This window comes from Canis lupus, chromosome 1 (genome assembly GCF_048164855.1).
Source record: "Canis lupus baileyi chromosome 1, mCanLup2.hap1, whole genome shotgun sequence".
Lineage (NCBI taxonomy): Eukaryota > Metazoa > Chordata > Mammalia > Carnivora > Canidae > Canis > Canis lupus.
The window spans coordinates 3,393,270-3,418,919 of record NC_132838.1 but is presented as its reverse complement, the minus strand read 5'-3'; the positions used below and the strand labels follow the sequence as shown (position 1 = coordinate 3,418,919).

The 25,650-nt window shown below is 45.8% G+C and overlaps 1 protein-coding gene across 1 annotated transcript; it reads left to right on the top strand.

Moving 5' to 3' along the window:
* Positions 1-3,032: 3,032 nt before the first annotated feature.
* Positions 3,033-23,749, top strand: GALR1 (galanin receptor 1). Its single transcript, XM_072818973.1, has 3 exons — positions 3,033-4,421; positions 8,789-8,854; positions 15,428-23,749. Exons 1-3 carry the CDS (start codon positions 3,750-3,752, stop codon positions 15,743-15,745), a joined length of 1,056 nt encoding a protein of 351 aa, XP_072675074.1. The 5' UTR covers positions 3,033-3,749; the 3' UTR covers positions 15,746-23,749.
* Positions 23,750-25,650: the final 1,901 nt, after the last annotated feature.

Below are 25,650 nucleotides of genomic sequence, written 5' to 3'. Positions count from 1 at the left end.
TTTCTAAATCCATGAGCCAGGCCTTACGCTTCCCATTAACTCAAGACTAACTAATCCTATGTCTAATAAGTACCTAAGATTTAAAAAGAGTTCCCCCCACCCCAAACCCACTGTGTCCACTCTTTGTAAATGGTGGCCCCCACACAGGCCATCTGGCTAAACCCCTGGGAGCCATCTCTCTCTTTCTCTCCTGTCTTCATGCTACCCTAGTACACTCTGCCATCTAGACTCCTGCAAGCTTTCTTGCTGGTCTTCCATCTCTTTTCTTTGCTCTTCATATGGCCAGTTCTAAAAAACAGAGTGATCTTTTTGAAACACATGTCGAAATGCGCTAGTGGTTTCTCTCTGACTCAGATAAAACCAAAGTCCTGTCCTTACCCTCCTAGGCCCAGCATCACCCAGCCCACACACCCCATCCCATCTCTTCTGAACTTACAGCTCAGATACCTCCCCAGCTATTGACACTCTAGCAATGTGGGTCTTCTTGCTCCTCTAACATGACAAATGTGTTGCTGTCGGAAGCCTGATCTTTTTCACAAAAGGTGCTATGGACTGAATGTTGGTGTCCCCCCCACCAACTCACAATCTTGAAATAACCCCCCAATGGGATGGTGTTAGGGGTAGGCCCTTTGGGAGGTGATCAGATCATGAGGGTGAAGCCCATGAATGGGATCAGTGCCCTTATAAGAGGCCCCACAGAGCACCCTCACTCCTTCTGCCCTGAGGACACAGTGAGAGGGTGCTGGCTATGAACCAGAAAACAGGTCCTCACCAGACACCAAATCTGCAGGTGACTTGCTCTCAGGTTGCAGCTTCCACAGCTAAGGAATAGATGTCTGTTGTTTTAAGTTTCCTGTTCTATAGCATTTTGTTATAGCATCCTGCACTCCCTGAGACAAAAGGCTGTCGGCTTCACTTCCTCCTGCTTCCTGCTGAAACATCATCTTTTCGAAGACCATCTCCTGATTATTCTCTATGATTTCACCTTCCAATTGTTCTCTTTCCCTTATCCTGTTTTCTTCTCCTTCACAGTACTTACCATAGGGTATATTATGGTTTTGTTTCTTTTTTTTTAATGCCTTATCTCCATAATAAAACATAAAAATCCATGAAAGAAGGGGCTTGTCTTTGTTCATTGCTCTATCTCCAGAACATAAAACAGCTCCTGGCATGTAGCAGGCACTCAAGGGTAACCATTAAAAGAATAAAAATGGATTATGTTCCCCCCTTTTTAAGATGTGAAAATACTAGGTTAAAATGTAATCCAAAGGATGTCAAGATATGGGGGAGAAGCAGAAGCGTGGAAACAGAAACAAATGGAAAGTATAAAACAAAATATTAAAAATAAGTTCACATAGATCTGTAATAACAATAAATGTAAACAGACTAAACTCACTAGTTAAAAAATAGAGATTGCCAAATTGGAGTTTAAAATAATCCAGCTTCATGCTGTTTCTAAGAGATACCCCCTAAATCACAGGGTATGAGAAGATTGCAAAAAAATACAGCAGACCAATAAATAGCAAAGACTGTTGGCATACCCAGAGCAATACAAGACAATTTACATCTTCAGGGAAAAATAAGTATTATCATACCAACGATACAACATTAAAATAACCTCAAAATTCATAGTATATTATTTAAGAACATATGCATATGCCATAAATATATAAAGACATGGCTAACAGACAAGAAATTTAGGTTATCTGGAGACAGGTGGGTGGAGACTGTGATTTGTAAAGTATGTAAATATTTAAGAACATATGCATATGCTAACTCTATTGATAGTTTTTTTTTTTAACTCTAAGCTAGATGGGGGCACATAGGTATTCAATATAATTTCATCATATCTGTTCCATGTTGAAAATAATTCATAATTATTAAAAACATCTCTTTCCCAAATCTGATTACAAATGACTTCCAATATAACAGAGCCACCCAGCACAGGATCCTATGAACATGTAGCTCAGAGAATCCCTTGGAGAGAAAAGTAAAGGCTGGACAAGATTTGGAGGCATCTTCCCGGGAAGGTAAGAGCCTTCTTGATTTAGTAAGGTGCTCTGCTAAACAGGTTACTTAAACTCAACTTCGTTCTATGGGAAATGTGTGTGGACATTAAAGAAACAGTGAATATAGGTGAAGTACTTGCTATGGGGGTGGAGGTCCAAGGAACTGTCTCAACATTTTCCTGGAAATGAGGCAGAGACAACAGGTGAGGCAGAATGAGAGTGGGATGCCAGCTACCTGCTCCCCATGCTCCCCGAGGCAGCTTTGTGCCTGCACTTGTCCTGTTCTCTAGATAATCTCTGTGTCACATGCACTAGATGCACTGCACCCCACTCGTCCTCGAGTGACCTGTGTCTGGCACATAATGAGCCCTCAATCATCATTTGGAAAGTGCTGAAAACACGGTGATCTCAAAAGTGAACTTAGAAATATCGTATCAGCGCTGCAAATAAATGAATCCGCTTCAGCTGTCTAGTTGGGACCTAGCAAGACTATCCACCAGGATAATGCTCACCCGCTCTCCTCCCTCAGCTCAGTTTCTTGGCGTATTCACGTTTTACAACAGGGATAAAATACTAGGCAAGTTCTTTCCACCTCACAAATCTGTCAGTACTTCTGCTCATGTCACTCAGATGAGAAACACAAGGTAAAACCGATCTAAAGTTGGATGATGTGAACACATCCTTAATATCGTATGTTTAGGATGAAAGCTCAAGCAGGCCATTCATGGGGTTTTTTCCTGCTTATTTCCTCTCTGGCGGTGGAAGGGTGGGGTTGGGGTTAGCAATTTCACAAAACTCCGGGTTGCAGCGCCAGTCCCTGATTTCCGGGGCTGTATTCCCGGGCGCGGGGCGCTCTCCGGGACCGCCACCCCGAGGCAAGAGGAGCGGCGCTCGCCGGCGGGTGGGAGGCTGCGCACCTGGCCTCCCCGCCCCGCGCGCGCCGGAGCGCGCTCCGCTCCCCCCGCCGCGGGCCCCGCTGCGCCGCCCGGCCGCTGCCGCCGTCTCTGGCCCCCAGCAGGTCCGCACCTTGCGGAGCGAGCGCGCGTCTGATCCCAGCCAGGAGGTGGGCGGCGACTCAGCCCGTTAGGACGCGGACACTCTCTGCGCGCGCCGCGACTTCCGGGGGGACGCGGGAGGCCCCCAGGGGCGCGGGTTTCAGCGGGCTGTGTCTTCCACGTCTCTTGCTCCGGAGAGGCCCCGGAGCACCCCCTCTGCCGGCCCTCAGCCCTCGGGAAAGCGCCGGGATCCCTACAGAAACTGGGAAGGGGGCCAAGGCGCCCCGGGCGTGGAGGCGCGGGCAGCCCTCTCCACGAACTGCGCCGCGCGGTGCAGCGCGCCGCCTGTGCCCCGGGAAGCGGCTCTGCATCAGAGCAACAGGTGCGGCCCGAAGCCACTCCCGGAACGAGGGAACGGCCGGCAGGGACCCGAACCGGTAAGGCGCCGGGGGTCTCTGCCTCTCGGCGGCCGCGCGGAGGGCAGAGGGAACCCCGCGCTCTCGGGACCCACCCTCGCCCCGGAAGGTCCAGATCGCGGCTCCTCGCGGGCGGCCTGGCACAAACCTGGTGCGAGTAGGCTCAGCCGCAGGGTGCAGGGTGCAGGGTGCAGGGTGCAGGGTGCGTGCCCATCGCGGAGCCTTAGGATCAGAGACTCGCGCTCTCCGTGCTGGGGCCAGGACCCCGCGTCCTCGGAGCCTTCTTCCACGGCGGGCACCGTCGCCAGCGCGCCCGGGCCGCTTGGGGCATGGAGCTGGCCGCCGGCAACCTCAGCGAGGGGAATGCGAGCGGGCCCGAGCCCCCAGCCCCGGAGCCCAGGCCGCTCTTCGGCATAGGCATCGGCGTCGAGAACTTCATCACTCTGGTGCTGTTTGGCCTGATCTTCGCGTTCGGGGTGCTGGGCAACAGTCTGGTGATCACGGTGCTGGCGCGCAGCAAGCCGGGCAAGCCGCGCAGCACCACCAACCTGTTCATCCTCAACCTGAGCATCGCCGACCTGGCCTACCTGCTCTTCTGCATCCCCTTCCAGGCCACGGTGTACGCGCTGCCCACCTGGGTGCTGGGCGCCTTCATCTGCAGGTTCATCCACTACTTCTTCACTGTCTCCATGCTGGTCAGCATCTTCACCCTGGCCGCGATGTCGGTGGACCGCTACGTGGCCATCGTGCACTCCCGGCGCTCCTCCTCCCTGCGGGTGTCCCGCAACGCGCTACTGGGCGTGGGCTTCATCTGGGCGCTGTCCATCGCCATGGCCTCCCCGGTGGCCTACCACCGCCGCCTCTTCCACTGGGAAGTCCGAAACCAGACCTTCTGCTGGGAAGAGTGGCCCAACCAGGGCCACAAGAAGGCCTACGTGGTGTGCACCTTTGTCTTCGGCTACCTGTTGCCGCTTCTGCTCATATGCTTCTGCTACGCCAAGGTGGGTGCGTGCAGGGCTCGGGCAGGGGCGCGGGCAGGGGTTCTGGCCCAGGCTCCTGTGATTCCAGGGTCGCCACCCCTCTGGCCCCTTTAGGAGCCCTGCTGCCCTTGCCGGCGGGGTGGATGGTGTGGGAGACGGTGCGCCAGAAAGTGACTTGGAGGCTGGGAGCGGCTGGGAAAGTTTGCAGGTCACTTCCAGGAGGTCCCGCTTCCCCTCGGCCTCCCTGACTTTGTCCCCGGGCCTCCAAATGCTAGAGAACCCCCTATCAGAGGAGGGGTGGTGCTGGGTTTGGGGCACTCACACCCGGCATAGCCTGGGGATCTGTGGGCCACCTGCAGAGCCCCAGGGGGAGCTCAGTCAGCCTGAGCAGGCCATGCCCCTCTCTCATGCTCCCCTCCCCGGTGGTCCCCCAGGGCACCTGCTCCTCTGTGAAACCCCTGCTCCTGGTGACAGCAACAGCACTTTGAACTGGATTTTACCCCAAGCTTTAGCTTTATAAACCCAAGTGCTAAAAGAATATTTCTTCACAGAATCTTGACCTGAGGCTCCAGAGGACTTTGGATGCATGGGTTTCAATTCTGTTAAGAAGGGTTGTGTAGACAATATAAAGTGATTCAGGCCCAAATCCCTGACTCTCCTGGAGACGGGCATCATTGACAGTCTGGCCCAGCTACCCCCTCCCTCCTTACCCAGAAAATTGCTCCTACCCTCCCTTCCCAAAGCTCTGCAGAGCTCAGCACACTCACAGCGTCTCTCATTAATAACACAGGGTTTTGCAGATGGCATCCTGATCAGTCTTCAACTTTTTGGAGACACTTGTTTGTGTTTGAGTAAGAACAATGCTCTATCATGTGAACCCCAGGTCCCCAGCACACTCTCAGAATGTCATCGCCATAAGGAGAACATCTCTGTAGCCAAAGTTTGAAGTTCCCAGCATTTTATTTTCATCTTTCTCTGACTCTCATTCTGTTCCTGATGAGGCCATGACTATAGAGCCACGGATAACCAGATCACAGAGAGCAATAATTACCCACATTCAATTCATAAAGTGGTTTCCCCAGCAAAAGTGTTTACCACAAGCCCCCTGCTTTCTTTGTACCCTGCCCCATGTCATCTGTGTAGAGTTATATCTGTTTGAATGGTGATAGTATTGGATATTATCTGCAAGAGTGGCCTGCATCGAAGGGTTATATATAAGGAAACACAGAGGAGATGGGGCAGGAGAGGGCATTTGGAAGCTAGCTCTTTGATAAACTGCTGGTTTATTCACTTAGCCTTCTTCAAATGCAAAAAAATAAAAATAAAAATAAAAAATAATGTGGTTCTACCACTGTGGTAATCCCGTAAGCAGCTGTCTCACTGGAGCAAGCCTGTGAGTGGGAGCATCAGGGAAGGGCTTGGGGGATGTAAAGCAAGGGCCCAGATGATGACACTGGTAAATGGTTCAGAAAGGGTCCTAGGGCAGTTTCCAGTCACCGGGGAAGGGCCCTAGGGGCATGAAGCTCAGGACTAGAAGTGTTCTTAGGAGATTTGGTGTGACTCACTCACCTGAAGTAGAGCTGAAGCATGCTCTGCTTTCACCTCCCAGAACTCTATGAGTCTTCTCGATGGAAATGACAAGGCAAACTTTTTAAGAAAAATTAGCCTAAAAATTTCTATCATTTGAAAATTTATGAAAATCACACATAGGGCAAAGTTTCATCATAATTCTAAAAAATTCAACAAACACATGAACATCAGGATACTTTTTATATGGAAATAGCTTGTTTTTAAGCATAACTGGAAATTTCTTTTAAATCCAAGCTCATATTGGCACATTCGCTACAGGGCTTGGATAAGAGCTTAGGTGTTTTTTTCTAGCTGCTTTTCTTTGGTTCCATCATTAAAGAACGTTGTTGAGGTAATGATTCTTCTTCTTGAATGTGAGGTTCAGAACTGGCCGTTTCTCCAACGCCCAAGACTGATGGCCACAATGAAAAATCACAAATAGTCCCAAAGTCACCTGAAATTACATTTTCCCCTTTTTTTTCCCCAAGAAAGGAATTGCATTCAAGTGTTACCTTCTATTCCCCAAACCTTACGACTTTGTGTACAACAGTTTGTGTCTGCCAGTCCCTGAGAAACATGGAGAATGCCTGGGCTGGTGTGTACTTGCATGGGACTGTCCTCTCCTTTCTTGGAGGGAATTCTTGTTTGGGACCCTCCACCATCTGATCTGAGTGTAAACTCTTCACATGCCCACATGCCAAGTTCTCCCACATCTGATACCCAAGATGACGTTGGCTCGGGTTTGAACGTATGCCTCCTACACACACTCCTAAGTGCATAGAACCCGGGAGTGATACCATGATGCCATCATCATCCTTTAAAGGAATGTAGTTATAACCCATCATGATACCTTTGATGACAAGACCTCATTGAATACACATCAATATATGCATTGTAACACATCAGTGTGTGCTCATACTATGGGCTGTTGAAGGAAAACACAGTGAAGAAAACTATACTTGGGTATTTTTCTGTTGACCACTCAACAACATTCCACAGGTGGCCTCAGGTCACTGAGTTGTGATGCAACTGAGTTTGCTGAAGGGATGAATAGATCTCGGGCAGTGTTATGAAGCAGATAACATTTGACTTTTCTGTTTGGCCTCCTCTCTAATTGGCCCTTTCTGAATTTGTTTTGTTGCCTGTCCTCTGATCTCTCTTCCTGTCCTTTGTCCTCAATGACCAGTGTCCTCCTGTGGTCTCTTGGGGGAAGGCTGCCAGCAGGGAAACTCACTAGGCCCGTCCTCTCCAGACAAGATCCTGCAAAAGCTCCTCTGTTTTTCTCTTACCTTCAGTTCAGTTGTAAATCCCTACATATAACCCAAATGTTTCATGTCATTTCTCCTGAGTATTACACTGGCAAGAGAAGGCAAAAATAGTTTCTCATGAATGAAGCCAGCATCTCTCAGGAGATCCTCTGACAGGAATGCTCATTGTAAAACCTCGCAAAATGGTCTCTATATCCCCCAATTTCTGTTGGCAGAACAGTTAACTAATCCACTGTCAATCTACGGAAAGTGATCCCAAATGTTACTGTACCAAGTGATAGACTTGTCTTGTTGGAGATGATGCTGAGCCACTGTAGGAAGTGAGAAGCAGTTTAGTATGGCCGAGAATCTGGAGTCAGGAATTCACACCCCCGTGATGTCTGCTTAACTCACTTAGAGCTCATGGAGTTGGTAAATAAATCCTGTAGTTTCTTAATTAGGGTATAACTGATCACTGCAGAAATCCTGCATCTAGCTGAGGGCAGCAGACTTTTGCAGTAAGTCCAAACTGATTGCATTATTCCCACGCTGAAGTGCTGGAGGGAAACAAGACAGTGTCTGGAATGTGGTTTCTAGTTCTCTCAGAGCCTCATTTGGCAAACTACGGACAACCCAAAGCCCTTAGTCACCCAGAGGCTAATTTTTCCTTAGATGTTCACTCAGATGGTCTATAAAAATGAACACCAGCATGGGTCTGCAAGCTTGGCCCTGTTGGCAAGACCGAACCTCTGTTGTAAATCCCTACATGTAACCCAAATGTTTCATGTCGTTTCTCCTGAGTATTACACTGGCAAGAGGAGGCAAAAATAGTTTCTCTAATGAATGAAGCCAGTGTCTATCAGGAGATCCCCTGACAGGAATGTTCATTGTAAAACCTAAATGGTCTCTAAATCCCCCAAGAAGCTGAATCTCCCACATGTGAGTTGTCTAAAAGCACAGCACAGTGGGCAGGATTAGAATAAAGAGCTAAGGGAAACCAGGTGGGTGAGTATTTGGTGTAAGGACCCCACAACAGAAAACAGAAGGAATGAGAGGAGGCAAACATTGGCAGCACTGGACATCGGTCTGCGCACATCATCTGGATTGGCTCCCTTGCTTGCTTCCTCCATTGGGTGGTGCCCTGGAGGGACACCTTTAGTAGTTCCACACGCCTAGGATGTAGCCTTGCACCTGCCGTACAGAAAAGACCTGCTGATTGTTAAAATGTGGAATCTTGGGGAAACCGAGGTGGAATGTAAGCCAGTAAGAATGCATATGTGGGTAGCAGTGTGGTCCTTTCTGGACAAAACCTCAGAGCCACCCCCACCCCCCCAGAACTCTCTTCAGACAGATTCCGTGACCACAAACTGCCTCTGGATAGTCCCAAAAGGTAGAGAAACAGATGCAGTTGGCAGTCCATGTGCATCGTTACTTTGGCTTCTTATGTGCATTTCTATTTGAATGATTATTTTAAGTCATAGGATTCCTATGTCAGGTCGCGGATTGTCAGCGTGAATCAGACCATGAACAGTGGGCACCAGGTGGATGCTTTTATTAGTCTGTGTTTTCCAGGTGCTTAACCATTTGCATAAAAAGTTGAAGAACATGTCAAAGAAGTCTGAAGCATCGAAGAAAAAGGTAATATTCACAAATATATATTTATGTAGATAGATTGCTTAGTTGATTTTTAAGCCTGATTGTCCTTCTGTCCATTCACTGTCATGAAATTTAGGTTCCTTGGTACAGACATTTGAGACAAACCTCTTAATGTGAGGCACAGGATAGGGATGGAAAGTCGGTGCCAGAGTGCATCCCAGGTGACCAGATGCTGCATTAAAACTTAGACGGAGGTTTGGAGAGGTGAGGGAAGGGGTAGTTTTTTGGATTCTAAGCCTCTTTAGGAGGTGTGTTCTAGGTTGATCATTGTAGAGTTGCTGACATCCATGATCTGCACACAACCATTTTATTGTATGTTTGCCATCACTGATGTGATTCTAGAAGGCTCTGGCTTGACTGCCTTTTCAGAGAATGTTACTTTAATCTCTCCCCTAAGCCCCAAGATCAGAGGCATTGTCCTTCTGTCTTCCTTCTGGACCTGTGTGGACCCTAGTCCTCCTAGGGAGGCAGGGGAGGGGCCTTAAGGGGACTTCTATTCATTTTTGATTGTCTTTCTCATCCAATGAATCCTGATTTAAACAAAGTTCTCCTGAATCGTATTAAAGCATCTAACATCCTGGTATTTATTATAGTTCACATTCTGAGACAAGACTATGTCACAAATCAGAATTAATCTCACTCTTAACACAATAGCTGTGTAACCTCTGGCTTTAGAAAGTGGACTAAGAGTATTGGACAAGATGTTTAAGGAGGGGATCATAGCCAGACACCGTTATCCCCAAATGTCAGTCATAACATCCCAAAGTAGCTTGTTTGTCCTTCTAAACATTTATTATGATCAAGGACACATAATTGGCAGAAATTATAGTTTGATCACATTTATTTTAAAAAATTCTACTTAAATAAAGCCCTTCCTGACCTTCCCTGCTTATAACACAGCTGAAACCATGTCTGTTCTCAGACTGGATGGAAAGAAGTGGTAGGAACTGGTGAAGAAGCCTGCCGTGTAACCTGCGTTCCGAATACGGTCATGTGGTGTTTATGGTAGCCACCGAAGGATGAAAGGTGCAGCAGAGATAACAAGCATGTCTCGCCTCTTCCATTCATTGGTCCGTCCTTCCATCCCAGCCCTTTTGTGGGCTTCCTTCTAAGTTTCTGGATTCCTTTAAACAGCTGGCAGAGCGTATGGGTGGAGTCATCCCTGAAGCTGCTCTTTCTCTCCTCCGTTTTCAGGGATGTTGTTATGCTGGACTCTTCCCATTTCTTTAGTCTGCCTTTTAGCTTGTCCTCTGAGCCACTGTCTCCAAGAAAATGATTCATTACAAACAATTAAGGATTGTTTGTTGTTCCCCGGGGTAGTTCTGTGTGGAGCACTCGCCTGCCCTCTGGGCCAGAGCTGACCCTGTGGGACAGACGAGGACTCTTCCCATGTGGAGCTTGCCGGGGGGAGGCCCAGCGTGTGCCCATGGGAGGACCTGGCCTGCCCACTTCCGCCGTGGGGATGCCCCGGTCCACGCCGTGTGCTTACCACCCAGGCTGGAACCAGTCGGGCTGTGGGTCCCATCAGGCGCTTGTGGTCACCAAGTGTTTCAGAGAGGCTGGGGAAGTTGGCAGTGAAGAACAAAGCAATGAGAAGAATGAAAATAGATCTTGTAAAAAATAATTGGAAAAGCTTCTTCTGCTTTACGGTGAAAATCTCTACAGATCAGTTTAACAGTTTCTGCATTTGGTTTTACAGATACGTATGTGTATGGTGTGTGTGTACACGTGTCTATATGCATCTGTGTGTGTATATTATATGTGTTTTATATGTGAGAGTGTATGTGTGTGTACAGGTGTGCATTTACCGTGTGTGCATGTATATGTGTATATGTGCACGTATACAACATATATGCACATATATTATGTGTGTCACACAGAAGAAATATGTATATATACATGTGTGAGCACATGCATGTGTACATGCACACGTATATATTATAAATGCACACTTGCAATATGTGTGCATGTATGCACACATGCGAACATATCAGAACATGTGTGCATATCATATGCACATGTGTGTAAATATAGTTCTTATCATAGGAGAGGATTTAGCATTTGGAGGTGGGAAGGTTTTCTCTTCCATTGGCAAATCTTCTGACCCTTAACAGCCCTGAACAGATGTCAGATCTCTTTTGATACATTTAATTGCCTCCTTGTTTGCATAGAACAAACAAGGTGTGGTGCTGGTGGTGGTGTGCATGCCCACGTCTGAGCAAGAGGCAGCAGGGAGGTGCAGGGACAGGTAGGAAGAGGGCAAAGGGCGGGGAAGGGGAGGAGGCCTGGTCTGGTAGAGAAGCCCGGGTGGGCCGCACCTCACTGGTGGCAGAGACAGACCGGCTCCTGGTGGTTTTCCCCGCGGGTCTCCGCCCAGGCAAGTGTGTGACATGTGAATGCTCAGTCCCTGGGGGACAGGGCTCTGCTTGGTACAGATGCCCTTGTTCACTCATCTCAGCTGCACAGGTTTGCAGCACAGCTCCTCCGCGGTGTAGAGCACCCTTCCTCCGCGCTGCCTCCATCCATGCAGGGGCTCTGTGTTCAGGTGCACAATGCTCGTGGGGCGGAGAGTTAGGACTTCATGCTGAGCAGTTATTCTGCGTGTTTGGAGGAACAAGGAAGAACGTGATCTCCAATGTAGAAATAATAGTAATGATAGTGCAGAGTGCTGGGGTTGATTGGACACTCTCCTATACACGAGAGATGTTTCCTGGCATGAGACTGATCAGACACGGGCCCGGGACTCTGTGGTCATTTCTGGAAGCCTCCAGAATGGGACATACATGTATGGGATGGGCATCTCTACGGGGAAACCGGATTAAAGGCTCCCTTGACACCTGTCGCCTGGGTTCCTTTAGCAGCTGCCCCCCCGCCTCCCACCACCACTACCCACATACCCTGGGCTTGAAGTAAGTCTGCAAGCTTCCTGTTGGGCATTTACTAGCTTAGGAAATGTTTTCATCATTCTCTTCTCTCGGCTAAGCTCCATTAGATGTATTGTGAGTAGGATTCTTTGAAGGAAGAACAGATGTCTCAGATGACTTTGAAGGAGAACATCTCACAGGAGGAAGAGAGATGAATATTTTTCAGATACTATCAGTATAAAGAGAAAAAAAGGAATACCCAACAAGGTTATAAAGGACTCAATCTCAAGGATAATGAGTTAGAGATTTTTATACATGACTTTAAAGGATGCTTTCTTTCTGTATCAAGAATCAGTGTTGGGATTCGATCCACTGTACAAACAAGGGACATCACACATACCCTGGGTATGACTTCCTCTCTGATGATGTCAGTGATGGAATGAAAAAAAAAAAACGTGTAAGAAATTAAGAACAGTCAGCCTCATTCTCCACAGAGAGGCATCCTCTCGTTACAATCTGACCTTTCGAATAGAAAGAGAGCAAGGAGCTTCCCCCACAGTCTCTCCGAGGCAAAGACATGGTTTGGCGTCCATGGCTGTCAAGCTGGCGACAGCATCGCCTTTCATTCGAGGTGGATAAGGGCTTTCATGGCAGCTTTTATGTAATTCCCCAGAGGTTCTTCGAACACCACCAAGCTTTTCAGAAAGGCAAGTACCTAACATCCTTACCTACTGCACCAAGCCGTGGCAGCGAGGGGAGGCCCAGAGCTCTGTGTTTTCACAGGCGGCATCCTGGGTGATGACGGGCGCCCAGAGATGACGGCCCAGGTCTGGGGTTGGTCCAGTGCATTATTCTGAGCAGCTCTGTAAGTCAGAGCTGGTGTCATCGGTGCCGGCGGCCTGAGGGCAGAGCTGGAAGCCGCGGGTGGTGACAGAGGATGCCGTCTGCCCGTGCGACCTCCCTTCCTGAGCGCGGCTGTGCAGAGGACCTGCAGGAGTCTGCGCCAGGGGGACAGAAGACGACAGACACCTGATGTCTCCGGCCACGCACCTGGACGCCGCAGAGGCTGACTGCATATCAGAGACTATTGTCTATTGTAAATGCAACCCTGTCGCATTCAACACCATGGATAGACCCAGAACAAAGCCTTGTTCCGGGTTCTGAGAAGACCCAGGCCATCACTAAAAATAAAAAGGTAAATTTTGAATGCATTGCAACGCACACGTACACAAAATATCCCACACTCATGCAATTTACCTGTGCCCCACAGATTTTGATACATTATGATCATATCAATAAGCTGCTGGGGCCTATTTCTGTCCTAGGCTTGGCACTTAGTAGAAACTTCCTGAGAGATGCTTGAAACGGGATCTCCAGAGGGTATTCATTTGGGGAAGTAGAAACATGTCCTCATTGTCTTAGAAGGAAAAGACGATGTGCTCTGTTCTATTTGTAGGTATAATTATGTCTAGATTGTTTTTGATGAAATCATCTGGGAAGGGAATCTCTCGTCCACTAATGGATAGTGGATTGATAGCAGACAATCTGCTAATACATGTGAGCAAATTTCATGTTTGCTTTGTGTATCATGGAGTAATTGGCTTTAATATGTAATCCTGTCACCCTATAAAAAACCTGTTGTCAGATTTTACCTGAGCTGTGAGCGTCTGAATGCATGAGGCGTGGTCAGAGTCGTTTTGCCAAGGCCCAGGGAGGTTACCTCCTCTTCCTAAGGCTGCACAGCCAGGTTATAGCTGGCATTTGCACAGTTCTGGGCGCCTTGTGATGGTGAGCTGTCCTGTCACCCCTGCCGCTCCCGATGGGGTTGCTCTGACCTTGCCCTGGAATCCCACTCCCTCCAGCCTTTCTGCCCCCACCTGGTTACAGAATGCTTGGCTTCCAGCCCATGTCTTGGAGAGATGTGTGCGGTGTGTGGTTCACTGCCTGGCATGACAGAGGGGTCCTCACCGTGGACCTACATACTGCATCCTGCCCTCGCTCAGGATGCGAGGACATGAGAGTGAGCATCCCTGTGCTCTTAATTAAACCCTCTTCCTTCTGTCTGCATCCATCCTGCCAACCCTTCTCCCCCCTTATCCATCAATTCTGGTCAGGATTCGCTTTTCGGTGGAAGGGAAAGCCCTGGCGGGGACCAGGAAAAGTGTGGCCTTACCCTTTCCTGTGTGGGTCGGGTGCTGGTGACCGGGACATCAGACTTCCATGTTTCCACTGCACAGATTCACGCAACCTGGGCTCAGTCTGAGAGAGGACACCAAGGGGCTTCCAGCCTGCATCGCTCCTGTCCTATAGATCCCCTTGCTCTGCGAGGAGTGGGCCTACTGGTGGTGAACTGGGAGCCGGACAGCGGTGTACAGGGGGCTGGGACCGTTGTTCCGTCTGCGGGCCAGGCAACTTTGGTTGCCCACCTAGGTGCCCTGATGCTCTGCTTAACCTGCCAGCAGCCCAGGCAGTGAAGCAAAGCAGTAGACGGGCTTTAGTCTACTAAAGTCTACTTAGTCATGGGGGTCACATGACCTGGCTTCTGGCTCTAACGTGGCATTTGCCTCTGGAGCATTAAGGCACCTGTCTCGACCAGTCCAAACATCAGCTTTCTCATCTTGGACCCATGATCCTGACCAGGTCTGCTTCCTGCTCATGGCCAGCAGTCACACAGTGAGATGCCCAGTCCCCCACCACCACCCCGGTACCGCTGTGGCCATCGGGGGGTCAGGACCCTACTTGCTTCCTGAGCCACCACATGTTGGCAGGCTGGGCAACCTCTTAAGGAAGGAGCCAGCTGATCATGTTGTATGGCAGTTTAAAGAATATGAAGAGGCCACTGTCTTTTGTTTGAAGCCACAGATCGAGTTTCCAACTGATCACAGCATTAGTATCTAGTCATCGCCTTTCAAATGTGTACCAACCAGCTGCCATGAAACATGGAAAAGGTGGTCCTCAGGCTCAATCCCACCCACCGAGGAGGTAACAGGCACTAACTGGAAGCCAGAGGGAAGGCTCCTCTTGGGTTGAGGTCCAGAGGTCCTTAATCAGCTTCTGCTTTCTTACATCCCCTGCTTGGCCCAGAGCTCAAAGGAAACATGCGAGTCCTGCCTCTGCCTCTGCCTCTGCCTCTAGGTGTTTTCTGATTTAGGGGTGGCAAGGGAAGGGTCATGTGCAAGCCAGGAAATGGAGCTGACTGGCTCCCGGAAAGAAATGGAGGTGTCTCATGGGAATGTGTCAATGTGTTGAGGTCTTCCACTTGCCAGAGCTTAACAAGGAGAAACAAAAAAAATACACCATCTGTCGGGGCCACCGGGGGAGAGGGTGTGAGTGCTCACTGAGCTGCCTCTCACCTGGAACTGTTTCAGCATGCACCCTGCTCAGAGCTTTGTAGGTTTTGGAATTTAAAGATTAAATAGTGTTTCGTCTCTGTGCATTTCTATTCCCATGATCCAGTGTTTGCTTCCCGTGATCCTCAGGCATTTCACATACGTGGTGGACTTATTCCAGTGCAGGTCCCAAACAAGTGTTGAACAAAACCATGTATATGAAGTCCCGGTTAACACTTAAAGCAAAGTTTGATAGTCTTATTTCATGGCAATAGGCATAAAATGAGCTTAGAGCGTGTTTTAAGGCTCTGGATGCTTTTCCTGTGATAATTGATATGTGTGTTTTCCTCTTCCTCTCCTAGACTGCACAGACAGTTCTGGTGGTGGTTGTGGTTTTTGGGATATCCTGGCTGCCGCACCACGTCATCAATCTCTGGGCTGAGTTTGGGGTTTTTCCGCTGACCCCCGCCTCCTTCCTCTTCAGAATCGCTGCCCACTGCCTGGCGTACAGTAATTCCTCGGTGAATCCCATCATATATGCTTTTCTCTCCGAGAATTTTAGGAAGGCTTATAAGCAAGTGTTCAAGTGCCGCACTCACAGTGAATCGCCTCTTAATGATACTAAAGAGAACAGAAGTCGAGTAGACACCCCGCCATCCACCAACTGCACTCACGTGTGAGAACAGCAATAGCGCTCTTGTGCACCAGACACAAAGCTGTAGGGGAGGGGTTGAGCAAGGCTGCAACTTCTTATGCTCACCACCATTCATGTCATTCCCATTACATTACACTTGGTTTTTAAAAAAGTGCTTTGATCCGTTTGGGAAATCTCTAGGTCTAGTAAAGATTATTTCTAAATTTTATTTCAAAAACAAAAGGAGATGCTATGTAGTTTCATACTTCTACAGAAATGAAAGTTTAGTAGAGTTCCCTAGATGTGATCAGTTCTTCATAGAATGAGGACTAAGGACCTAAATATTGTTGGGAATATTGGCAATCTACATTTTGAAGCAACTTTATTTAGAAAATACAGCTACATGTTGATTCTTCAATTTTAAGAAAAGAGGTGATATTGTAAGCTGTGTGTTTTAGAATGTGATCACGGACACATGATGAAAGTTTTACCTGAATTTAATTTTTGTGGCTGTTTGTAGAGAGACACATCTATTAAGTGGAAGTAAGACTTGCCAAGCTTATTTGCACAGGCTGCATTTGCTGCCAACTGTAAATAGGGAGCAGGGTTTCTGGGGATGAGCTGCTCCCACCTGTGGTCTTGAGGTCCCTTAAGTATCTTCAGACATCAGCTGCTGTGTAGCAGTGATTCGGCGTGGCAGCCGTGGGTGCCGTCCTTACAACTATCCTGTGACGTAGGCTTTGTAGAATTAACTGAAAAAAAAAATCAGGGAAAAAAATGCCAAATACAACTATTCTGATAGTAGAAGCTTCAAGTGAGATTCGAGAAGGAAACTGGTCATTACAGTTTTACAAATCTACTTGCCTGGGGTATTAGCTGTGCCTCGAACAGAACTGAGCCAAAAGATAGTTAAAAAATAAATCAGTGAAGACACTGTGTAAATAACGATTTCTATGGGGCCAGAGAGAAGTCAGAATTCAGTGAGCCATGTGTGGCAATGGGTGTGTCACGTGCAGAAACCATACTCAACGTCTGATCCAGAAAACGTTTGAAGAAAAGGAATCTTCTGAACAGGTATACCCAGGGATATATGTTGTACAAACAAATGCTTTTTTCATTAAGTTTGTAGTAATGTTAAAACGCACATTTACCCAAAATATTACTTCCTCTGGAAATGTCACTTTGAGGTTAAAATGATCACAAGCTGAATTTCAGATGTGGGTTTCACAACAATTTCATATTTATTCATGTTTACAATAAAAAAAAGGGATGAAAAGATTAACTTATCCTATCTTAGGACAGTAGTTTTCAGACTACAGGACTTTGATATATTTTAGAATACAAAAACAAGACTTTTTTTAAAACAGGATTAGCATAATGTACACCTGTGTCAAATCAAAATTCCATATGAAATAGCAAATTTTAGATAAAAACAAACTTGATATAAGTCTTTGCATGTTATGTATTTATTGTCACTAATTATGTTCCTCCCACAAACAATATTGACATTTGCAATGGTCTGATTCTGCCGCCAGAAGAGGAGAAAGTCTTTGAAAGGATGGGAAATCATGAGCTCTCATGTTGGGTGCCTAGAGAAACAACTTGTGTGTATGCATATGTGAGTATTTTGAAGAATAGTTTAAGTCCTTTGCATGGAAAATTTTTTGCACTTTATTCAAGTAGAGCAGCGGAAACATTGTGTCTTGATGATGATACCTCATGTGCTTTGTGGAATTTGAAGTTGCAATTGCAAATGCCACAAGTTGTGTGTGTCAACTCACACAGAGAAGTGCCCTGGCTGCCTTTGGACTTGCACAGTTGGCAAAGGCCTCCTGCACCACAGCTGTTCATGTTCTCCCCTGCTGATTCCTCTACACATACATGGAAGTATTCAAAAAAAAATACAGTACCTAATGCTGCTATTTTGTAAGAAGCATGCGGAAGATGTCCTTGAACACGATGGACGTACTTACCCACATTGACTCCTCTGGTCTTTCCTATTTGTTTTTGGCACGACAGACGCTATTGGCATAGTCCCTAGCTGGTACCTGCAAAACCTCAAATGTGCTGCGTGTAGATGCAAATCACTTCATTTCGTATGTAGAGCCAGTGTTTCTCCTGCCCAACATCATTCCTCATATTCAGAGTGTAGGTGGTCCCTTGTATAACCAATTTCGATGTGGAGGGTCACTTACATCCTGCAAAGATCAGACCCTGTGAAGCTGTCTGCATGAGGAGTTCTGAGGGACAGTAACAGACTTCATCGCCCAGACAAGTGTTGGAGCATCTGCTTCCTAGGGGGCTGTTTTTCTAATATATCATCGATGCCACCAATCCAGAAGCACCTTTGCATCCTTCACTAAATAAAGAAGACCTCCCAAGGACACGCTTTTACTCGCAGCAGCCAGAGTAAAGGAGAAATACAAAGCAAAGGCAAATACAGCACTGTATTTGCCTTTGAAGTTGAGCTGCTTGAGAACCATGTTTTTCATTGACCTTCAAAGAAAATTGATGTTTTCCCCTTAGATTTGGCTGCCTCAGTGTCCCAAAGTGGCTGTTATTTTTCTGGACATTTGCTTTCACATTTGTGGACTGGCTCTGCAATATTAAATAGCCAAATTCCTGGCAGCTGCATACGTGGGTGCCCTGGCTTCAGTCTCCTACTGATGAGTGTAGAGACGTGGTTGGAAAGACTTTCTCATCCTGCATTCCCAGGAGATCTGTTCAATAGATGCTCTCTGCTCTTCCAACCATGTGCGTGCTCAGAGGCCATTCTCTGAGTGTTTTAGGTACATATTTTTTATTAATGCAATTGTTCTATATCCACGTTGGGAGTAGAATAGTCATTTCGACCTCTTCCTCCATCACTCCCCCTTGTGTTTCTCTCAACTCTTGCTTCCATCTGAGTTTCTCACTGTGATGTTTACCATAGTGAAATCTCTCCTTCGACTCAGACGTACTGAGTGACAGTGAAGAGGGGACGTGGCTGCTGAGCTGCATGAACCACTCATGCAGCTAGAAGCTTCATGCGTTTCACTAGAAGCTGCTCTTGAGTCACTTGGGGTCTTGCAGACGACTGTGTTTACCCAACACCTTGGACACCCTGAGACCGTGCAGTTAATAGTTTCTACATGTTAGCTGAAAGCCAAGATCAGACTTCTCCCGAGCAGGAGAGAGGAACCTGGCTGGGCATCCATTCCCTTCCCACAGATGCCAGACACTTGTGAGCCCCAAACTGCTCCTGTTGAAGCAGATTGCATTAAATAAAATAATGGATAGCTTCGCCATGTTCTTGCTTCAAGGGATCTACTAAATGCATGTATATAGACTACACAGTCATAATTTGGGTAAATATATCAATGTGGCTACTTCCTCTGGAAATTCGTCATCTAAAATTTGTAAATTTGATCTACACTGACTGCAGATTTCTCCCAGGTTTTAGATTTGTAAGTGGCTTTCTATGTAAGGTAATCTTGTTCTTCTTGGCCATTAAAAACTGTTGCATATTAGGCTATTTGTCTAGTGGATGTTAATGGCTTGTTTACGTAGAAAAGCCATATATAGCAAAAGTAGGTGGCTTAAAACGCTGATGGTTGCCTATTGCTTTGGAAAGAAAAAAATTACAGAATGCAATTATATCTGATTTTAATCTATAAAGTATTTTGATTTTTCCCTTTTAGAAGTGGAAAACTTGAACCTGCTGGACAAGTTAACACACGGAGAACCTCTGATGCAGGCTGTGTCTACATGACAAGCACGTCTAAGGATAGGGTGCGGATATTGTAATGCATTGGTTAGGATGTTGTGTTTGTTTACTCTTCTTACCAGGGCAGGTTCACTTACACCTACCTTTTTAACTCTGGCTGTCTGCCTGGGATTCTGAGGTGGGCACATCTACTTGTTTGGCAAGATCTTTAGAAACATTAACAGGCCCTGGGCATTTGCTTCTCTACTATGCTGGGCGCTACTCACTGCTGGTTCCTGAGTGCATGCTCAGTGCACCCCTCACCAGCCCTTGCTCACGTGCATCTGGGAACTCAGGCTCTATCCTGGGTGCAGGTGCACTGGGAGGGGCCATTCTGGTGGGTGGGGAGTAAGCTATTAGTGTTTGTGTACATTGTGGAAACAGCCTCAGCTGGACTTTCTCTCTCTATCTGTTCTGATGCTGGCTAAGTTACCCATGTTTAAACAATCGTTTGGAGAACTGGTCCTATAGTTAAAGATTTTGATGTGATTTTTGGGGTGGAAAGCCTCATCCTTTCTGCTGGTGATCAGATGTCTGGATATCTCTGGTATCTCTGGGTATGTTGTGTGCATCCAAATTTTCAGCATGAGAGAAGTCAAAGTAGAGGTCAGCAGCTGCTGGAATAGATGGCAAGTGGGATCGGCCATTCGAATTCCTTACTCTCAGGCAGTGGTGATCAATAAGGTAACCTATCAACTGGGATGAATCTTAGGGTCCACTGTGGGTTTCCTAGGGGACACCATGCACTACAGCACCTTATTTCAAAAGATTGAACAGTGACTATTAAAACTGAAACATTTACGTGTCTTTCTGAAGCCCACTGTGGCTCCATTGAGCTCTTTTTCCCCTTTCAGTGAGCTTATTTTGGGGAGTCGAGGTAACATGCCATCCGGCGGGTAAAAGTGGGATGGCCCTGGCGCTGGAGCTGGAGAAGAACAGAAGTGTCTGGCTGCGCTTTACAGTGTGGTAAGCACCAGAGCACGTGTGAGGCACTCCTCCAGGACCAGAAAGGTAGTGGAGGCAAATCTCACACGGGACAGCTTACGTCCGCGTGACAGGGTGCACCTGGTGCCTGCACCGCCAATGTGGCAGGTGACATAGAGGTTTTGTTGTGATGGGATGTGTATCAGCCCCTAGGAGAAAATAGGTGAAACCCCCGCTTATGAAGCGGGGCACCAGGGGTGAGACCGGAGGCCTTCGGGATGTAAGGGGCCGTGGCTAGTGCCTAAAGGGTCGCCAAAGGAACAAGGAATCACCGAGTGCCGCCTCTGTGTCGGTGGCAGAGCCTGCTCCTCAGGGCCCTTGGACGTCGCAGACCTTCGGGCCAGGCACTGGGCTGGGGAGCAGACGCCGGGCTCCTCCTCTGCGGTTCCGCCCGCCCCAGCGCTTCTGCTTCTGTCGCCCCGGACCTCCGCGTCACATTCCCCTGGAAGCTGGTTAGAGACGGCTCATCCGAGGCGCACGCTGCCCACTGTCTGTGTGGGTTTTCCTGGTCCTGCCCCACTCACATTTGCATTCCTTACACACCTGGCCTCTTCCCTTCTCCCCGGCTTCTTTCTTCAGATCAATCATGTTTCACACTCGCCGTCTTCCAAATTTGTCATCGTTGTGGGGTCTCCGAATGACTTACACTTTTTACATCTTCTTGCTTTGGCTGGACTGATGACTTTTCCCTGGTTACATTGTACCGTATTTCTCCCTTTAACAGTGAAAGGTCAGGGGATCCCTGGGTGGCGCAGCAGTTTGGCGCCTGCCTTTGGCCCAGGGCGCGATCCTGGAGACCCGGGATCGAGTCCCACGTCGGGCTCCCGGTGCATGGAGCCTGCTTCTCCCTCTGCCTGTGTCTCTGCCTCTCTCTCTCTCTCTGTGACTATCATAAATAAATAAATTAAAAAAAAATAACAGTGAAAGGTCAGAAACACATGGTTTAGAGAAAATCACTTTTGTAAGGATCACAGATGACCACTTTTTTTCAGAGAATGGGGAGTCCGTAGAGCAGGTCCATGGGCACATCTGTCCAGAGGGCCCCCTTTTGAGTGCTGGCTCTGGTGATGCCACACCTTCAAGAGCTCCCCTGTGCCCTCCCTGAGGCCCTGCCTGGTTGTGCTGGATGAGTCTTCCCAACCGACTCCGCCCCTCCCTGCATCCACTTTGCTAAGAGATTCGAGCAGGTGAATGGCCTTTCCGTGATGCCTTGGGCTAGCTAGAGCTCTTTCCGATCTGCCATGACTGAAAATGAAATTTAGTGGAGCACTTTGGGGAACAGAACAGCCAAGGGGAAAGCACCAGAATCCAATTATAAGTGGGTGTCTTGCCATTTAACCTGCTACTGTGGGTACCACTAGTTAAACAGTCTCTTTTTAGAAATGACCATATCCAAGAAAGCAGCAGTGCATGGGGGGGTCACATTGATTTTCAATGGAAACCTTCCCATCTTGTTAGAAAGAAAAATCATTGTAAACATGCAGTTATGGCACATTTTTTCCAGCTTTGACTAAGAGAAACTACGGATGGAAAGCACATCATTTCCCATTAAAGAGACTGTTGCTGGTGTGTAGATGTAGCTAATGAAATGGATTGCAATGATGCAGCTCAGGGTTGAGCAGGGCCCAGTGATACAGGGAGGATCTTCAGGCATGTGTGTCCTATTTATCCTTGTCACCTCAGGGTCCCATGGGGAACCTCACAGGAAAGATAGTGAGTGAGCAGATGCCTTGTGTGTGATATTTTCAAAACAAGGCTGGCATTGATAAAGAATTAAATTTAATAATCCTTTTAATATTAAATCAGATTATCAGTTAGGAATATTTACAAACTGAAATGGATACAGAAGTATCACTTTCCATTCACTGATTTTCTACGAGTCATACTTTATTGTCATATATTTCATAAAGATTGAAGATTTGACACCAAGGGATAGAAATGCAAAGTTTCCTTAAACATTGTTGGTATATCTTTTAATTTCTCAGGTTATACCTGCCTGAGTGAGGAGAGCTGTGCATTGTACCAAAGGTCATGGATGTTAGGGTACTTAGGGAGATTTGGTTTAATCCTGTTGGTCAGTTGCTGTTGGAAACACCGTCTTTGGCATTCTCACATATAAAAGAAGACTTGAAAGAGATGAACAAGTCTCAGAAACCCATTTGAATGAACTGAGACTTCTACAAGAAGGTACCAATGATGCTCTGGCCTCACCTTAGAGCCATGGTTCTCAATCTTGACCAAGTATCCGAATCTCTTGAAGAGCTTGTTTAAACAGATTACTGGGCCTCACCTCCAGAATTTCTGATTTGGTGCATTTGGGGTAGAGTCCCAAGATTTGCATTTCTAACAAGCTTTTTGGTAATATTCATTCTGCAAGTGCAGGGATCACATTTTTGGACCTCCTTCCCAATTTGAGTGGGTTGGAGATGGAGCCCAGGCATCTTTGTAAGGCCTCAGGCACACTGCCAGAGTTAAGAACCACTCAAGTTAAGTAGATGGCCCTCTGCACATCCAAACTTCTGTGGTTCTATGAAAAAGAAATTGCTTATACGGAATCTAAAGCATTCAGATTTTATTGTTTACATTGATCAGAGTCATAAAATATCTGTTCAACTATTATATTAGCCTATCTGCAGAAATTTACAAATTTTCAAAGTGTGAAGGAGTTTGATAACATACATGTAAGGATTTCAGAAATTATCATATTTTTCCCTTCAAAAAAATAGCTTGGTGGGAAAGGACACTTGTACATTAATTTTGTCCCCTCCCCTCCAATATATAGACTATAGCATTCTAATGTTACATGTGAATTTTTGAACTCAATGTTTAACTTAAATATATGCATGTCTTTCTATGCGACTGCTGATTTTTAACTACATTATTATCTCTAAGAGATAAATGTAACTTCTCTGTCTTTAAAGTTTTCAATTAATTATCTCATGATAATATAGTAGTATGGATAAAGAAGAAAATCTGTTTATATTGATTTTTTATTTTACTAATGTGATTGCTTAAACACTGCTGTATAAATAATGATGAGCATGGAACTTCTTATACCAGATGCTGTTACAACTACTCTCTGAGGTTTCTTTCTCTAAAATTTATCTTACCATCTATAAATTTAGTATGACTATCATATATAAGTTTAGCATGAATACCAGTAAACTTGCAAAGCCAAACACCAAAAATTGAGTTTATATTAATCCACTTAGTACCAGATGTGGTCATCCCCAATCACTTTGTGTTCTGCATGAAGTCTAGGTGGAATTTGTGATTTGAACCAATTTCTTGAATTGAAAATAAAATTTGTTCCTCGAAGTATTCTTACTTATGAGTATGCTATTTTCGAACAGAGTAATTGCCCCATTTTATAAGGCATATTTCCCTAAAGATAGGAATGCAATACAAAGTTGTTGAATTATATTAGTTTCACTCTTAGGGGAACCACTGTGGAAAATACAGAGGAATCATGTTGGTGGAAAACTGATGACTATGTTGATAAAAGTTTCCCCCCCCTTCCCTTCCTCTTCCTTTTGCCTCTCCTTCTTCCTCCTCTTATTCTCTTTCCCCTTCTCTGTTTTCTTTCTAAATACATGTCTATTGTTTTGCGAAAATGACACAGGATTACTATAAGAAATTATAAAGAAGAAAGAGCCATCATTAACATCTTTTAGACATCGCTTCAATGAATATACATACTAACAAAGGATGAAAGGAAGGGAGGGAGGGAGGGAGAAGGAAGTTCAGAAAAATTAGATCATAATATGCATTCTATTATAAATAATATTATTGACTTTAAAACTACTTGATTTTAATTGGCAAAATACAAAATGAAGTGAAATAAGAAGAATTGTTAAATTTTAAATAGTTGATCACTGTAAACTAAAACCAAAGATTATGTAAAGTTAATGGGAATCAGAGCCAAGTTGGTAACTACTAATACATTTAGGTTTAGACAGTATCTAATTTTCTTTCTCATAGAAAATTATTTTTCAAAAATCTTAATTCTTATTTCAGTTGACATATTGTTTACCAGTAGTTTTTTAAAAAAAATTCTCATATGAGCTCTTTATTTGGATTCATCTTGTCAAGTAGTATTTTGTTCCTCAAAGATGCTGTATTCTTGAGTTATTACATGTTGTAGAAGATTTATTTGTTGCCTTCATATATGGAGAAAAATCAAATATAAATTTATTTCATTGTACTGTATTTTCAAATGTATCTTTAGACCCAGCTCATAATTTTGATATTACTGGGAAGAAGTTGGGAGGTAAACTGATTTTCCCTATTTCAGATAACTAGCTTTCCCCCCTCCTCTGGATGCCCACTTGCTTTTTAGAATTATTGATGCCTGGTATTTTCACTAGGATGGGTATTTTCATCACTCTCTAATGCCTGAGTATTCTTTACAGATTGAATTATGATTCCACACAAGTGAAAGGAATATTCATATCTTCTTAGCCAGGTAATTTACAACCTTTTGGAATGTAAGGATTTTTTTTTTGAAACATAAACAATTACCAGGCTTTTATTATGAGAGTAATTGTGCTTTTAAAATATATTGATAGAGAAAGAGCAAAATGAAAAAAGGAGCGCAAACTACAGACTAATATCTCTTGTGAATATAGACATGAAATCCTCAATAAGATATTGGCAAATAATATCCAGCAATGTTTAAAAAGAATTATACACTGTGACCAAGGAGGATTTATTCTAGAAATGCAAGGCTAGATCATCATTCAAAAATTAATCAGTATGGGGCACCTGGGTGGCTCAGTAGGTTAAGTGTCTGCCTTTGGCTCAAGCCATGATCCCAGGGTCTTAGGAACGAGGCCACCAATCAGGCTCCCTGTTCAGCGGGGAGCTGCTTCTCCCTCTCCCCCTTACTCATTTCCTCTCTCTCTCTTTCTCTCTTTCTCACCATCTCTCTCTGTCAAATGGGTAATAAATAAAATCTTTTAAAAAATTAATCAGTGTAATCTAATATTAGCAGGCTAGTAAAAAAATCATAGGGTCATAACTGATGTAGAAGATGCATTTGACAAAATCTAACACCTATTTATACTTGAAAATTTTGAGCAAACAAGGAACAGAGGGGAACTTCCTCAACTTCATAAATATTATTTACATTAAACCTTACAGCTTACATCATACCTAATATGAAAGACTGAATGCTTTCCCCCTTATATCAGGAAAAAGACAAGAATATCTGTTCTTATTCA

Excerpts from the sequence above, each read along its gene's own strand:
- GALR1 (XM_072818973.1), top strand. The coding sequence starts at position 3,750 with ATGGAGCTGGCCGCCGGCAACCTCAGCGAGGGGAATGCGAGCGGGCCC. Across the intron at positions 4,422-8,788 it reads TATGCTTCTGCTACGCCAAG|GTGCTTAACCATTTGCATAA; the intron begins GTGGGTGCGTGC and ends TGTGTTTTCCAG. Across the intron at positions 8,855-15,427 it reads CTGAAGCATCGAAGAAAAAG|ACTGCACAGACAGTTCTGGT; the intron begins GTAATATTCACA and ends TTCCTCTCCTAG.